The 16,708-nt window shown below is 41.9% G+C and overlaps 1 protein-coding gene across 1 annotated transcript in view; it reads right to left on the reverse strand.

The window, feature by feature from the left end:
* The window catches only part of CRTAP (cartilage associated protein), a 33,996-nt gene that overhangs the window by 9,040 nt on the left and 8,248 nt on the right, over positions 1 to 16,708 (reverse strand). The window contains exons 3-6 of the mRNA XM_003256829.4: positions 13,977 to 14,148; positions 8,524 to 8,652; positions 5,918 to 6,063; positions 4,357 to 4,440 (exon numbers count right to left, since the gene is read on the reverse strand). Coding sequence (XP_003256877.2) covers positions 4,357 to 4,440; positions 5,918 to 6,063; positions 8,524 to 8,652; positions 13,977 to 14,148 — 531 coding nt within the window. The remainder of the gene's footprint in view (positions 1 to 4,356; positions 4,441 to 5,917; positions 6,064 to 8,523; positions 8,653 to 13,976; positions 14,149 to 16,708) is intronic.

Below are 16,708 nucleotides of genomic sequence, written 5' to 3' on the forward strand. Positions count from 1 at the left end.
TATTGTATTTCTATTCTTTTAGAATAAGCCCAAAAATGAAAATAAGAAAACAATTTCATTTATAATAGCATCAAAAAGAATAAAATGCTTGAATACTGGGGGTTAGAAAGAATTTATTTTAATTTTTTAAAAAAGAATAGAATGTTTAGGAATAATAAAATAAGAAAACACTGTGAAATAATTTTTTTAAAAATCCAAATAAGTGGAAAGACTTCTCATGTTCATGGATCAGAAGACAATATTAAGATGCCAATACTACCCAAAGAGATTTATGGGTTCAGTGACATTCCTATAAAAAAAATCCCAGCTGCCTTTTGCAAAAACTGAAAAGCTAAACCTATAATTCATATGGAAATGTAAAGGACCCAAAATAGCCAAAATCATCTTGGAAAAGAAGAACAATGTTGGAGGACTCACACTTCAAATTTCAAAATGTAATATAAAGCTACAGTAATCTAATCTCGGTTGAAAGTCCACGTAATTTAAAAAAAAGCTATAGTAATGAAGACAGTGTAGTACTAACTTTAAGGATAGAAATCAAGATGAGTGGTATAGACTGAGAGTCTGGAAAATAACTCTCACATTTATGGTCAACAGATTTCTTTCAAAGGGTACCAAGACAATTCAATGGTGAAAAAGCCTTTTCAACAAATAGTGCTATAACAACTGGCTATTCACATTCAAGAGAATGAAACTAGACCTCTTCCTAATATCATACATAAAATTAACTCAAATGGGTTGTAAATTTAAATGCAGGAGTTAAAACTATAAAAATCATGGGAGTAAAAATCAGGAGTAAATCTTTGTGACCTTGGATTAGGCAATGGTTTCTTGGATATGACACACAACACAAAAGCAACAAAAGAAAGAACAGATAAATTGAATTTCATCAAATTTGAAAACTTGTGCTTCAAGACACCATTTAGAAACTGAAAACACAATCCACAAATTGTGAGAAAATATCTACAATTCATATATCTGATAAGGAACTTATAACTAGAATATCTAAAGAACTTCTACAACACAATAATAAAAAGATAAGTAACAATTTTAAAGTGGACAAAAGATTTGAATAGATGTTTCTTCAAAGATATACAAACGGCCAATCATGAAGGGATGCTCAACATAATTAGTCACTGAGAAGGTACAAGTCAAGCTAGGTGCAGTAGTAGCTCACGCCTGTAATCCCAGCATTTTGGGAGGCTGAGGCGGGTGGATCGCCTGAGGTCAGGAGTTCGAGACCAGCCTGGCCAACATAGTGAAACCCCATCTCAACTAACAATACAAAAAATTAGTTGGGTGTGGTGGTGCACGCCTGTAATCCCAGCTACTAGGGTGGCTGAGACAGGAGAATCGCTTGAACCTGGGAGGCGGAGGTTGCAGTGAGCCGAGATCGCACCGTTGCACTCCAGCCTGGGCAACAAGAGCAAAACTCTGTCTCAAAGAAAAAAAAAAAAAAAGAAAAGAAAAACAAAAGAAAGTGCAAGTCAGAGCCACATGAAATACTACTTGCATCCACTAGCATGGCTATTAATAAAAAAGACAATATTAAGTTTTGTTGAAGACATTGCAAAGTTGGAACTCTCATACACTGCTGATGGGAATGTAAATGGTGCAGCCACTTTGAAAAACAGTCTGGCAGTTTCTCAGCAGGTTAAACCATTACCATATGGCCCAGCAATCCATTCCTAGGTATGTACCTGATATGGTTTGGATATTTGTCCCCTCCAAATCTCATGTTGAAATGTAATCTCCAGTGTTGGAAGTGGGGCCTGGTGGAAGGTATTTGGGTCAGGTGGGCGGATGCCTCGAAAATGTCTTGGTGCTGTCCTCATGATAATAAGTGAGTTCTCACTCTGAGTTCACACGAGATCTAGTTGTTTAAAAGAGTGTGGCATACTCTTGCCACGTGACATACGCCAGCTCCCCCTTTGCCATGACCATAAGCTTCCTGAGACCTCACCAGAGGCCAAGCAGATGCCGTTGCCACACTTCCTGTGCCACCATGCCCAGCGAACTTTTAAATTTTCTGTAGAGACAGAGTCTCTCTATGTTACCCAGACTAGTCTTAGGCTCAAGCAATCCTCCTGCCTTGGCCTCCCAAAGTGCTAGGATTACAGGCATGAACCACCGCACCCAGCCAGGTATTTCTTTACAGTGATGCAAAAATGGCCTAACACAATACCTCTGTATATACTCCTAGGTATAAAAAACTGGAAAGCTTATGTTCAAACAAAAATTTGTACACAAATGGTCGTAGCATCATTATTCAAAATAGCCAAAATGTGGAACCAACCCAAACATCCATCAACTGAAGAATGGATAACCAGAATGTGGTATATCCAACAGAAGAATATTACTTGGTAGTACAAAGGAAATTTTACAGGCAACATGTTCAACATGGCTGAACTTTGAAAACATATGCTCAGTGAAAGAAGCCAGTTACAAAAGACCACATACCCTATATTTCCATTTATATGAAATGTCCACAAAAGGCAAATCCACAGAAACAGAAAGTATATCAGAGTCTTCCAGGGGCTGGAGGTGGAGGCAGGAGTGAGAACGTTGGCCCAGAGGAGAAATGGGAAGTGACTTAGCTATGGAGTTTCTTTTGGGGGCGATAAAAATGTTCTAAAGTTAAATAACAGTGATGGACGCAAAATCTTGTGGATATAACAAGTACCGCTGAATTGTATACTTTAAAAAGGAGAATTTCATTGTATGTGAATAATATCTAAATAAAGCTGTTTTAGAAAAATATAACAAGAGAAACTGCCCATATAATACTATAAAGTGAAAAATTAATGAGACATAATTATAGCTGAGTTTGTAATAAATATACAGAAAAACATGAATTTAAAACTATAAAAATTTTTCTTTAATAATTAAAAAATGGAAAGAAACATACCAAAATATCCATATTAGCTTGCTTCTAGATAACTGGGAACTCCTCTTACCTTTTCTAAATATATTTTTCTATACTTTCCTTTTTTTTTTTTTTTTTTTTTTGAGGCAGGGTCTTACTCCAATTGCCGAGTCTGGGGTGCAATAGCACAATATCAGCCTCAACCTCGCCAGACTCCTTCAGCCTCCCAAGTAGCTAGGACTACAGGTGTGCTCCACCACACCCAGCTAATTTTTTTGTATTTTTTGTAGAGACAAGGTTTCACCATGTTGCCCAGGCTGGTCTTGAACTCCTGGTCTCAAGCTATCACCTGCTTTGGCCTCCCAAATGCTGGGATCACAGGCGTGAGCCACTACACCCAGCCTCTGCTATACTTTCCAAACCACAGTGGCCAATCTTGTTGGTATCTGGCTAGTGTTCCTTCCTTTAGGGAATGGGGGAATGGCCCCGTGGCATCTTGGGATCCTGTCTCAGGCTCTGCTTCAAGGATACCCAACCCAAGACACAGGCATGTACATCATTTTCCAGTTTAGAAAGCATTTCCACATGCAACACAGTATTTTATTCTCACAACCCTGGGAGGGCAGTATTATTATTCCCATTTCATAGATAAAGAACTGAGACTCAGTTGTTTAATGCCAGTGATGAGTTCATCCCATACATATTTGTAGACAGAAAACAAATTCCATAAAGATGTCTTATTCAGAGGTACTTCACCTAAAACTGGGGTACGGGAAGACCAGACCTGGAGGCTCAGGAAACTTGCTGGCCGCATGCTCCTCATCTATAAGGCGAAGGATGAGACCAGAGCAAGCTCACAGCTCTCTTCGAGCTCCAGTAGCTGACAAGTCCCCAGCTTTCTCAGTAAGCATTTTCCAGTTTGTTCCAAACAAATACTCTAAATACTACCGCCAATGATGGCTTTTCTGTGACCAGGCTGCCCCACCACAAAATGACCACTCCATAACCAGTTGAATCGGGGTCAGAAAAGGGGTCAGCTGAGTAAGATGGAATCAGGAATTTCAAGCAATTCTAGAGAATGACAAAATGCTTACAGTAAAGATGTAATTTAGAAAAAATAATAATAGCAATAGTCTAGTAGAAAAATTGGGGTGGGAGTATCCATGTCTCTTCAGAGTGCTGAGCAATTAAAAATTCACCATTTTTATATAAAGTGAAAAGATGAAGAATGACCACTGTGAATTCCTGGAGCATCGCCCCACACCCGTTTCACTATCAGGAAATGTGGCACTCCTGCCTAGGTTTCCTAGAAAGCCGCTCTTTCCCATGCCAGCATTCTGACTGTCATTGAAACACCCACTGGAACTGTCTTTCTGAAGGCCCCCTCTGTTTCTTACTTCAGGGAGGACTCGGCCTTCCAGTGATTTTAGCAAAGATGTGAGTAATATTTTCTCTTAGCCACCAGACATGTGCTAAGCATGAAAACTTACCTCATCATCATCCATTATATTTTCCTTAGCAAAGTCATACAGCTCCTTCTGGAGTGTGGTCACATTAAAGAACTGAACTGCTTCCTGTTCAAACACAACAGAGAACAGTTTATAGGACCAACCTTTTCATCTTAGAACTGGGAGGAGGGAGGAACAGGATATGGGGTTTTTTCTAAGGTGATGAAAATGTTTAAAATTAGATAGTGGTAATGACTGTACAACCCTGAATATACTAACAACCACTGAATTGTACACTTTAAAAAGGTGAATTCTATCCTATACAAATTATATCTCAATTTTTAAAAAAGAGTGGCCAGCCCTCAGTGGAAGACAAATTTATGAAAATCAAGATGGCATATAGAAATCCCAATGAAAATACAAGAGCAAAGATCAATTAGAAAAAATCTTTTGAAAGTAATATATAATGAATGGTGTTCACTGACAACACATGCTAAGTGGTGAGTTTGCCTATCAAGGGAATTAAATGATGGTCCATCCACAAAAGAGACTACCAGGGAGCTGTTAAAGGATAATAATTAAGATGATACATGGATGTGACATGGAGAAATATTCACGACAAATTGTTGGAAAGACAAAGAAAGTTGCAAAAAGTTGTAAAACTATGTAAATATGATCTTGTTTTTATTAAAATACACAAATATTTACTATATATATGAGTAAATATATATCTTTAAAGCAGGAGATAAAGAGATGGCACAGGCTGGGCGCAGTGGCTCACGCCTGTAATCCCAGCACTTTGAAAGGCTGAGGTGGGCAGATCACCTGAGGCCAGGAGTTCGAGACTAGCCCAGCGAAACCCTGTCTCTACTAAAACTACAAAAATTAGCCTGATGTGTTGGTGCACGCCTGTAATCCCAGCTACTCCGGAGGCTAAGGCAAGAGAATCGCTTGAACCCAGGAGGCAGAGGATGCAGTGGGCCGAGATCACGCCACTACACTCTAGCCTGGGTGACAGAGCAAGACTCTGTCTCAAAAAAAAGAGAGAGAGAAGGTGTAGGATTATGAGAGAATTTTGTTTTCCGAGAGAGAAAGAAGGTGTAGGGTTATGAGAGAATTTTGTTTTCAAAGTAAAATATTTCTGTAATGTTTGAAATTTGTAGAGTTTTTACAGATTCAGAAATCAGAATGAAGCGGTAAAATGTTAAAACACACACATGCACAAAATTACAGAAAAAAATGACTTTTCCTTTATTTCCTTTTTTTGGCACAATCTTGGCTCACTGCAACCTCTGCCTCCCAGGTTCAAGCGATTCTTCTGCTTCAGCCTTCCAAGTAGCTGGGACTACAGCCACGTGCCACCACGCCTGGCTAATTTTTATATGTTTAGTAGAGATGGAGTTTCACTGTGTTGGCCAGGCTGGTCTCGAACTCCTGACATCATGATCCACCCGCCTCGGCCTCCCAAAGTGCTGGGATTACAGGCATGAGTCACCGCGCCCAGCCCCTTTATTTCCAAAATAACCCTTTCTCTTAAGGCACGAGGTAGTCTCTGGAAGGCGAGAATGAAGAGAAAAGGAAAGGTGTGGTGCACCAGACTTACAGGTCTGGGCTGGAAGTGCTCATCCGAGAGGCCCCAAGTGTCCCTGTGGTACTGGTAATACACCAGGTTCTGCTGCATGACCTTGTCATTCTGATCAAAGAGCAGGTAGCTGACTGCACAGGGGGCTGCATTCTTCAGGTTGTTCACTGGGGTTGGGAAGAAAAGACAAATGAAGAAATCAGCAAACCACGCCCTATAATTTCTCTGCTTCTCAACAAAAAGGTCATATGAACAAGCCCCTTCTCCACAGTCCTTCTTCAGAGAGCCTGGGGCCGACTGGCAGCCCTGGGTGGGCAGGCCACAGATGGGGTCTCCACAGCAGCCTGGAGGCCAGGCTTGAAACTTAGTTCTAGTTAGGCACATGCCTATGGAGAAATGCCTATGTTCCACCTCCAGCTCTGGTGACCCAAGCTTGTCTCAGGTCCCTGGAAGCAGCTGGAAAAAGCTGGATTGTCCTGGGGCTGAGGGAGATAGGGAGGATGTGCTCAGCAAACAGGTTTCTCATCTGGGGCCCAGAGTGTCTGGATCCCATCTGGATAAGACCACAGTCTCCAGATCTAGGTTAGCTCCCCTACAGCTAAACCAGACATGGAAAACCCAAAGGATGGTGGAGCCTCTAGGTTGGAGGGGATTTGGAAAGTCACCTAGTTTTGCCACCTCCTGAGGATAGAACTCACACCTCCAGCCTCTCTGCTTGGTGTTGCCCACCTGTGACAGTACCTTCAGCATAGGGATTTTGCAGGGCTTGGGATTTGTCTTGGGAGTGCAGGATGAGGAGCAGATGATGAGACACAAGCCCCTGGTATTTATTCTGGCACATTCCACTCTAATTTACACAACAGTACCTTTGCTAAAGCTGTGGTTGGCCGGAGCAGCCAAAGCTTGGGTATGAATAAATTGTGCCACCCAGTGGCTGTTTCCTGTAATGACTACTTTAAAGCCAGCCCTTAGGGGCATTTACTCTTCAAATATAAATACCACCACCTGCCCTCAAGCAATGTTGTATGGTAGGTGGTCTAGAAAAAACTCAAAATGGGGCAGATTTTCAGGAAGCTCATTTCAGGAAGTACACTTCATTCATACTGTTGATCCCCAAAAGCAGATTTCCTGGGAAGCAGCAAGCATAGCTAGAGGCCTCAGTCCACCAGTGTTGATAAGTCTTTGCCAGTTTCTGATATGCAGGGTGATTTTCAGGGCATGTGAGGATTTCAGAGGGCCAGGGAGCTGCCAGAGCCCAGATGCATCCAGAACACTTCTAAATTCCTAGTGTTCTAGCTTTATACATTTAGAACCAAGCCATGCTCAGTGAGCTAGAAGACCTTATGGCTTTTTATATTTACATAATACATTTTCTTTTTCTGACCTTCAGGGTGCAAGGCTTACTGTGTTCTGAAGAGGATGGGAGGTGAGATAAAGAGGGAACCCAATAAAAAACACAATTACCACAGTGGGAAAGGAGGGCTAAAGCCAAGATCACCTCTCTCACTCTTCCCAAGGCACCCTGAGACCAGCCACTCCCAAGTGTGAAGGAGCAACCCAGGGGATCTATTCTAGCCAGAAACCTGCCACTGTTAGACCCTGGCATTTCATTAGGGCAGAAGAAGTCCTGCTGCCACTGTCCCTAATAATTCTTCTGTGCTTGGAACTGAACTGCCAAGGGACACACTGCAAACAAGTGGCACTTGGCAAAGTCAGGTACAGGGAGAGGAGGAAAAGGTGAAACACACAGGCTCTGAAGTCTAACCCTGAACTTCCTTCTCTCCCATGTTTGCTTCCCATTGTCCACTAGAACGTTCTGATTGAGAAACTCCCATTTCAGATCAAGGGAGGACCAGCTAGAATGAAACTAACAGGACAGGCGCAGTGGCTCACACCTGTAATCCCAGCACTTTGGGAGGCTGAAGTGGGTGGATCACTTGAGGTCAGGAGTTCAAGACCAGCCTGGCCAACACAGTGAAACCACATTTCTACTAAAAATACAAAAAATTAGCTGGGCGTGGTGGCGCACGCCTGTAATCCCAGCTACTCAGGAGGCTGAGGAAGGGGCATCACTTGAACCTGGGAGGCAGAGGTTGCACTGAGTCAAGATCACACCACTGCACTCCTGCCTGGGCAACAGAGCAAGACTGTCTCAAAAAAAAAAAAAAAAAAGAAAAGAAAAGAAAGAAAAAAGAAAAGAAAAGAAATTCTAACCGTCCGAAAAGTAAAGGTAGTGATGAGGAGGAAGGGAAATAATGATAACAGAAACAAACACACAGTTTGTTATGTGCCAGTGTGGGAATACCCCAGACATTTCACATCTATTAACTCATTTACTCCTCAGGACAATCCTATGAGGTTAGTACTACAATCTCTATTCACAATGAGGAAACTAAAGCACAGAGAAGCTAGTAAGTGATAAGGCTGAAATTGAACCCAGACAGTGTGGTGACAGGCTCTGCCCTGAATCACTAAGCCATGCTGCCTTTTTGTGCAAAGCATGGCACCAAGGTTGTCAGTGTGACCTCAATGAACTCTCAGCAACCATAGCTAAGAGTTATTACCTCTATTTTACAGTCTTAGAAGGACTAAGTGCTTCACCCAAGATGTCACAGAAGATTACTTACACTTATAATAGGCAAACTGCAAGTAATGATACATGGTAGCCACAAATTTCTCAACCGGATAGCCTCCTATAACTGGGGTGAGGTTCTCTTCACACTGTATTTTGCATTCCAGAACTTCTACATAATGATCTGAAACAAAACATACAAATTTTCAGAGCAGTGCATCCATTACTTTCTTAACATGCTACTTCTGCCTCCTGCCCAAATGAAAAAGTTAAAAGAAAAATATTTGCGACACCTACAAGGAGCTGAAAATCTTTAACATACAAAGTTGTTTCAAATCAATATGAAAAAGGTGAACATCCACTATATAAATGGCCAAATGATATTAACAGAACTTATTAAAATGTCTAAAAAACATCATGAGAGATGCTACACCTCTTTTGTAATTAAGAAATACAATTACCCCCAAAATAATTTAAACTACTAAATTGCAAAATTTTTACAAATTCATAATGTAGTATTAAGAAGAGAACAGTGAAACTTATACTCTCATACTCTGTTGATGGAAGCAAAACAGGAACAAACTTTTTGGAGAACAATTTGGCAAAATTTATCAAAGGTTAAAATACACATATTTTCCAACCCAGCTGTCTACTTCCAGGAAATTTTCTTTAGACATAGGCATACATAAACACTGTTTATAACAACAAACAAACAAACTTGTAAGTACCTAAATGCCAATCAATAGGATGAGGATTAATAAATTACGGTATATAAAAATAATAGAATCGGCCGGGCGCGGTGGCTCACGCTTGTAATCCCAGCACTTTGGGAGGCCGAGGCGGGCGGATCACGAGGTCAGGAGATCGAGACCACGGTGAAACCCCGTCTCTACTAAAAATACAAAAAAATTAGCCGGGCGTGGTGGCGGGCGCCTGTAGTCCCAGCTACTCGGAGAGGCTGAGGCAGGAGAATGGCGTGAACCCGGGAGGCGGAGCTTGCAGTGAGCCGAGATTGCGCCACCGCACTCCAGCCTGGGCGACAGAGCGAGACTCTGTCTCAAAAAAAAAAAATAATAATAATAGAATCTACACAGCCTTTGAAAGACAGTAAGGTAAACCTAAATATAGTCAAAGACTACATTTCCCATGCAGCTAGGTTGGGGCCATATGATTAGTCATGGCCAATGACATGTTGAGAGTAACAACTAAGGAATGCTACTTCTAGGCCTAATCCCTAAAACCTCCCACATGATCCTTGGCTCCCTCCCTTTTCTCCCTTTATGCAGCTAGAAGCAAAAGACTCCAGGAGGGTTGCACACATTTTGTAAGTAAGACTGTGGAAGAACAGGCACTTTCAAACATTGCTGGTAGGAAGTACAAAATGATACCTTAAAACACTAAAATTAATTTACAGAAACATTTACTCTTTGAACTATTAATTCCGCTTTGGTTGACTTTGAAAGCACGCCTCCATGCTTACTACCATCACCAACAAAAAAGCCTTACATACTTACTACCACCAACAACAAAAAATTAACATCAACAATAAGGGTGCAAACAAACATCCTACATATCTTGACGTGATATCCTGAGGAGGACGTTTATATAGCGGTCCAGCCAAAAATACACAACCTGAATGTAACTGTGAAGACACATCATAGAAAGCCAAATGAGGAATGTTTACAAAGTAATTAACCTATATTCTTTAAAAATATCATTGGCATAAAAAGACAAAGAAAGGCCAAAGGATTGTTCCAGATTAAGGAATTCTAAAGGAAGATGACAAATAGGAAGCATGATTCTGAACTGGAACCTGTACCAGGAAAAAAAAAGGTGCTAGAAAGAACATCATTGTGACAACTAACAAAATGAGAATATGAACTACAGATTGAATACAAGCATTGTATCTGGTATATTAAGTTTCCTGAATTTAATTACTATGGATATTTAGATAATATTATTGTTCTTAGGAAATAAACTGAAGTATTATGGGGTAGAGAGTAATAATGCATGTGCAACATACTTCCAAATAGTTCTGAAATAAAAATAATTATACAGAGCCGGGTGCAGTGGCTCAAGCCTATAATCCCAGCACTTTGGGAGGGCAAGGCAGGCGGATCACTTGGGGTCAGGAGTTTGAAACCAGCCTGGCCAACACAGCAAAACCCTGTCTCTACTAAAAATACAAAAAATTAGCCAGGTGTGGTGGCGCCTGCCAGTAGTCCCAGCTACTCAGGAGGCTGAGACAGGAGAATTGCTTCAACCCGGCAGGCAGAGGTTGCAGTGAGCCAAGATCGCGCCACTGCACTCCAGCCTGGGCAACAGAGCAAGACTCAGTCTCAAAAATAAAATATAATAGGCCGGGTGTGGTGGCTCACGCCTGTACTCCTAGCACTTTGGGAGGCTGAGGTGGGTGGATCACCTAAGGTCAGGAGTTCAAGACCAGCCTGGCCAACGTGGTGAAACCCTGTCTCTACTAAAAATATAAAAATTAGCCAGACGTGTTGGTGCATGCCTGTAATCCCGGCTACTCGGGAGGCTGAGGCAGGAGAATCACTTGAACCTACGGGGCAGAGGTTGCAGTGAGCTGAGATTGCGCTGTTGCACTCCAGCCTGGGCAACAAGAGGTAAACTCCAAGTCAAAAAATAAATAAATAAATAAATAAAATAATAACGATAATAATTATACCCACAGCACATATGGACAGAGCAATAAAGTAAATGTGGCACAATCAATGTTACAAATTGGTGAATCTAGGTAAGGTGTACATGAGAGTTCTTTGTACGATTCTTCCAACTTCTCTACAAGTTTGAAATTATTTAAAAATAAAAACTAAAGAAACTCTAAATATCTATATATCTATACTGTGAGAGGAAAATAAATCTCAGGACTCCAAAATCACTAAGCCAAAGGGAAAAGTCAAGCTGGGAACCACGTAGGACAAACCTGTTTCCCATCCTATTCCTAAATAAGATAGCTACAAAAATTAAAAAAAAAAAAAGCCACAAACCTCTCTTATAATTTGCCCACAAGGAAGTTTTTGTGGACAAAGGATGGGCAGTACTCAAAGTCATCCCTCTGCTCACATGGAACAAATGTATATACAGTTGTTTCCTTTGCTCTGTTGTTTCACTAAGCCAGACTAAAGCATAAGTGACAATTCCTGTAAATTGCGTATTCAGTGAAAGGCTAATCAGAAACTCAAAAGAATGCAACCATTTGTCTGTCACCTACCTATGACCTGGAAACCCCCTCCCACTTCAGGTTGTCCTGCCTTTCTGGACTGAAGCAATGTACGTCTTACATATATTGATTGATGTCTCATGTCTCCCTAAAATGTATAAAACCAAACCGTGCCCTGAGTACCTTGGGCATATGTTGTTAGGACCTCCTGAGGCTGTGTCACAAGTACATCCTTAACTTGGCAAAATAAACTGTCTAAATTGAGACTTGTCTCAGATACTCTTTGATTTATAATACATATATATATTAGCTATATCAAAGATAGATGGAGAGAGACTGCAGACATTATGTGCCTCCTGATGAAAGAACTCAGCATCAACTATGAAGCAGCTGACTCCTACCAAAATTTAAAACCCCAAAACAAAATCAAACCGAGCGTGTTCAAGCTTCTACATCCAATTATCGATTTACAAGAAATAGAGAAGACAGAGGAACATGGGGATACAGTCAGCAAAACCCAGACCGTGGGAATCTCTATGGGACAAAAAATGCAGGTTCTTCAACAGCAAAGGGGAAAAGATATGGCAGAAGAACCTATGGATTAAACGAGCCGTAAAAGATAACCAACTTGCTACAATACGGATGAAACTTCAGGACATTATGCCAAGTGAAACGAGCCAGTCACAAAAAGGCAAATACTGTATGACTCCACTTATGTGATGTATCTAGAGTAGTCAAATTCACAAAGACAGAAAGTAGAAAGGTCACTGCCAGTGGCTGGGGGGAAGGGGATATGGGGAGTTATTGCATACAGAGTTTCAATTCGGGGAAACATAAAAAGTTCCAGAGACGGATGGTGCTGATGGTTGCACAATCATGTGAATGTAGTCAATGCCACTGGAGTGTACATTGAACAATGGCTAAAATAATAAAGTTCATATTACGTATATTTTACCACAATAAAAATTTTCAAGAGATAACCCATTGCAATGGATGGACCTTATTTGGATCCTGATTCAAACAAATAGTAAATTAAAGGCACACACATGTATTTATGACATTTCTGAAATGATTGGGACACTGTTTAGGTATTTAATGATGAGATCAAAAAATGATTGTTAAAATTCTTACAGGGGTAACAGTTTGGTGTTATGTTTAAAAAACAAAGAGTCCTTAAATTCTAAAGGTATATACTGAAAAATTACAAATGAAATAATATGGCATCTGGAATTAGCTTCAAAATAACATGAGAGGAAAAGTAGGTGGGAATTAGATGAAGCTCAAGTGGCCATGAGTTGACAATTGTGAAGTTGGGTCATGGGTACGTGGTGGTTTATTTACTCTTCTCTCTGTTTTTTGTATATGTTTGAAATTTTCCATAACAAAAAGTTTTCTTAAGGCAAAAACAAAAAAAACCTACTTTGCAGAAAGAGATTAATGAATAAAAAATGACTGAAAAAAAAAACAAAACCGAAAACTCTGGATTCAATAACTTTAAAAGAGCTTCTCTACTGCAGGATTTCTAAGGGCCTTTAACCATTAAAGTGCACAATGATTCTTCAAGAGGGAGATGCAGTGCTCAGCCCATTCCCAGACTTATTTAACAAGTACATAGACATGATACCTTTATCCAAGGTACAGTCCAGATTTTACTTATCTAGCACTTTCAGGAAGGCACAGTTCTAGGATCAGTGCTCTCAAACCACTTTGGGAAAGAGCTTCCCTTAGCCATTTCCCAGTTTCTGGAGTGATGCTGCCCAGTAAAGGCACTTGGGAAATGTCTGGGCACTACAGAGAAATCTGGGCTACCTATGTGTAGAGTTTTACGTTTTCTTCCTCTCTTCATTTTTCCTTTCTGTATTTTCCAAACTTCCTGTAATGAGCACACATTGTTTTATAATCAGAAAAGAAAATTTCAGAAAGCTACCTTAGTGATGGCCACTTAAAGGTTCATTCTACCTTTGTATGTGTTGGAAAATTGCCATCATCAAAGTTATCTCAGTAATGTGAGTCAGTGAGGTGCTCCTGGGCCCATTTTTATTTTTCAAAATGACTGTAGGAAATCTGTAAGCAAGTAGGGCAGACACAGAATTCTACCTTGGCAGGCCTGTGCTTGAATCTTCTCTCAGTGATTTCACTAGAAGCCCCTGCCAAGTCAAAGGTTTATCTATGCAGGTGGTGACTACCCTCAGTTACCCATTAATAGGTATGCTCAAAAATTCCTCAGAGGCCACTCCAGGCATCTAGAAGGCATGCAGGCAGAGAGCAGACATCTAAGGAAGATTATTCCATGGGAGTAGCGAGCCTGTTGACCTACCACCAACCTGCTATGGAAAGGTAGAAATCCTTGAAGTCCTTGATCTCCCTGGAACCCTCGCAGGCCGCGAGACACTCGTAAAAGGCTTTGAAGAAGTCGGGAAGGGCCAGCTCCATGTCTGTGATGGATGTTCTCCAGTTCTCACCGTTGTATGCCCGCACTGCTCGGATGAACAGGCTCTGAAAGGCATGGAGAAGCCAGTGAAGCTCACTCTTGGGCGTGAAGGGAGACAGTCATGAAATCTCAAAGGGAACCAAGACCACCACCAAGCTCGCTCTCATTAGCTCTGAAGAAGCCACACTGACCCTTAAAGAAGTCAATCAGTGAGTTACTTTATATCTAGATTTTTCTACTTTGCTTATGATGGGTACATTTCTTATTTAGTTCAATTCAAAAAGCAGCAGGCCCTTGATAATAATCTGAATCAAGGAAAATGGGAAAACTACAACAGAGATCAGACCAGCAGCTGCCAGAAGTCAGGGGTTACAGCAAAAACTTGACTACAAGAGGACAAGAGGAAATTGTTCAGGGGTGATGAAAATATTCTATGTCGTGACTATGGTGGCAGTTACAGGACTGGATGTATTTGTCAAAACTTACTGCATTATACACTTAAAATTGATAAATATATTGTATATAAATTGTACCTCAATAAAACTGGTTCTTAAAATGGAACGAAAAGAAAAATATAAGTTTGAGAGCAGGTATATTAGTCTGTTCTCACATTGCTATAAAGAAATACCTCTAACCTGGCCAATATAGGGAAACCCCATCTCTACTAAAAATACAGAAATTACCAGGTATAGTCACACGCCTGTAGTCCCAGCTACTCGGACGGCTGAGGCACAAGAATCACTTGAACCTAGGAGGCGGAGGTGGCAGTAAGCTGAGATCGTGCCACTGTACTCCAGCCTGGGTGACAGAGCGAGACTCTGTCGAAAAAAAAACAAAAAAAAACGAGACTGGGTAATTTATAAACAAAAGAGGTTTAATTGGTTCATGGTTCTGCAGGCTATACAGGAAGCATAGCAGCTTCTGCTTCTGGGGAGGCCATAGGAAACTTACAATCATGGCAGAAGACAAACGGGGAGCCAGCACTTCACACGGCCAGCGAAGAAGGAAGAAAGAGAGTGGGGAGGTGTTACACACTTTTAAACAACCAGTCTCATGATAACTCACTATCATGAGAATGGCACAGAGAGGATGGTGCTAAACCATTAATAAAGGATCCACTCCCATGATCCAATCACCTCCCACCAGGCCCCACCTCCAACCCTGGGGATTACAATTCGACATGAGATTTAGGTGGAGACACAGATCCAAACCATATCAGCAGGTGTCTGTCACCCCACTGCCTCCAACAATGCAGTTAAACAGAAGTGCCACCATGCATCAGCACTGGTTACTAGGAAGGGCAACCACATGCCAGACAGTGGAAACTTCAAGGACTTTCTGCTAATTGTTGATTAGACTCGATTAGAAGAGAAACAATGGGAGGCTGAGGCAGGAGAATCATTTGAACCCAGGAGGTGGAGGTTGCAGTAAGCCGAGATCGTGCCATTGCACTCCAGCCTGGGCAACAGGGGGAGACTTCATCTCAAAAAATAAAAAAGAGAGAGAAATAAACTAGGACCAAGGAATTAGCTTGGTCTCCAAGAAATAAGTAAAGATCCTGGATACATACAAAACCTGCTAACTTGCAGAGGCCAGGACAGGCCCTGAATAAGCATGGGACCCTCCATTTGGAGTTCCTTCTCAGCTGCTCCTGAATGGGGGTATCTGAGGGCACCCCTTAGACCTAGAATTTTCACCAAGTTTAAGGCCTCAGGTAAAGACAGTGGATTTTCTTCTTTTTTTTTTTTGTTTTTTTGAGACAGAGTCTTGCTCTGTCGCCCAGGCTGGAATGCAGTGGTGCAATCTCAGCTCACTGCAACCTCCGCCTCCTGGGTTCAGGCAATTCTCTCTGCCTCAGCCTCCTGAGTAGCTAGGATTACAGGTGCCCGCCACCATGCCTGGCTAATTTTTTCATATTTTTAGTAGAGACAGAGTTTCACCATCTTGCCCAAGCTGGTTTTGAACTCCTGACCTCATGATCCACCCACTTCGGCTTCCCAAAGTGCCGGGATTACAGGCATGAGCCACTGCGCCTGGCCGAGGGTGGATTTTCTTAAACCTCCTGGGCAGGCAGCATGCCCTGGAAATAAGACAGGCTGAGAACTGAAGGAGGCTTTCCTGAAGAGTGGGTCAATAAGCAGCCAACTCCAGGCAGCTGGTTCTGCAGAAGCAGCAGGGCAGCAGCAGCAGCAAGAAGGACCAAGCAGAAAGAGGAGGCCCCTGATCACACAGGAGGGCAGCACAGCCACCCCAAAAGGGCTCCAGTGAGGGCCAACAGGACTAGCTGAATTCCAGATAAGCCCAGGGCACTGACCACACGCACTCGGCTTCGTTCCCCAAACCCTATGAAAACAACAGTGAAGACTATGAAAGGCATAAATTGCTTTTATGGGAGAATGGGAAGGGAGCAAGCAGCAGATGAGATTTCAACAACTTTTGGAAAGGCAGGAAGTGAAACAGTCACAAAGGAGGGGCCAGAGGGGAAGCAAGCTATACGTCCCATTGGCACACGCAGGCATGAGGGACCACGGGAGGCTAGGGTAAGGCATGGAGATAGAAGCAGGGCTGCAAGTTTGAACAGGCTGTTGGGGCCCTGGGTCTGCTCCCAGCACCCACCCACCCACC

The sequence above is a fragment of the Nomascus leucogenys genome, chromosome 4 (assembly GCF_006542625.1).
Source record: "Nomascus leucogenys isolate Asia chromosome 4, Asia_NLE_v1, whole genome shotgun sequence".
Classification (NCBI taxonomy): domain Eukaryota; kingdom Metazoa; phylum Chordata; class Mammalia; order Primates; family Hylobatidae; genus Nomascus; species Nomascus leucogenys.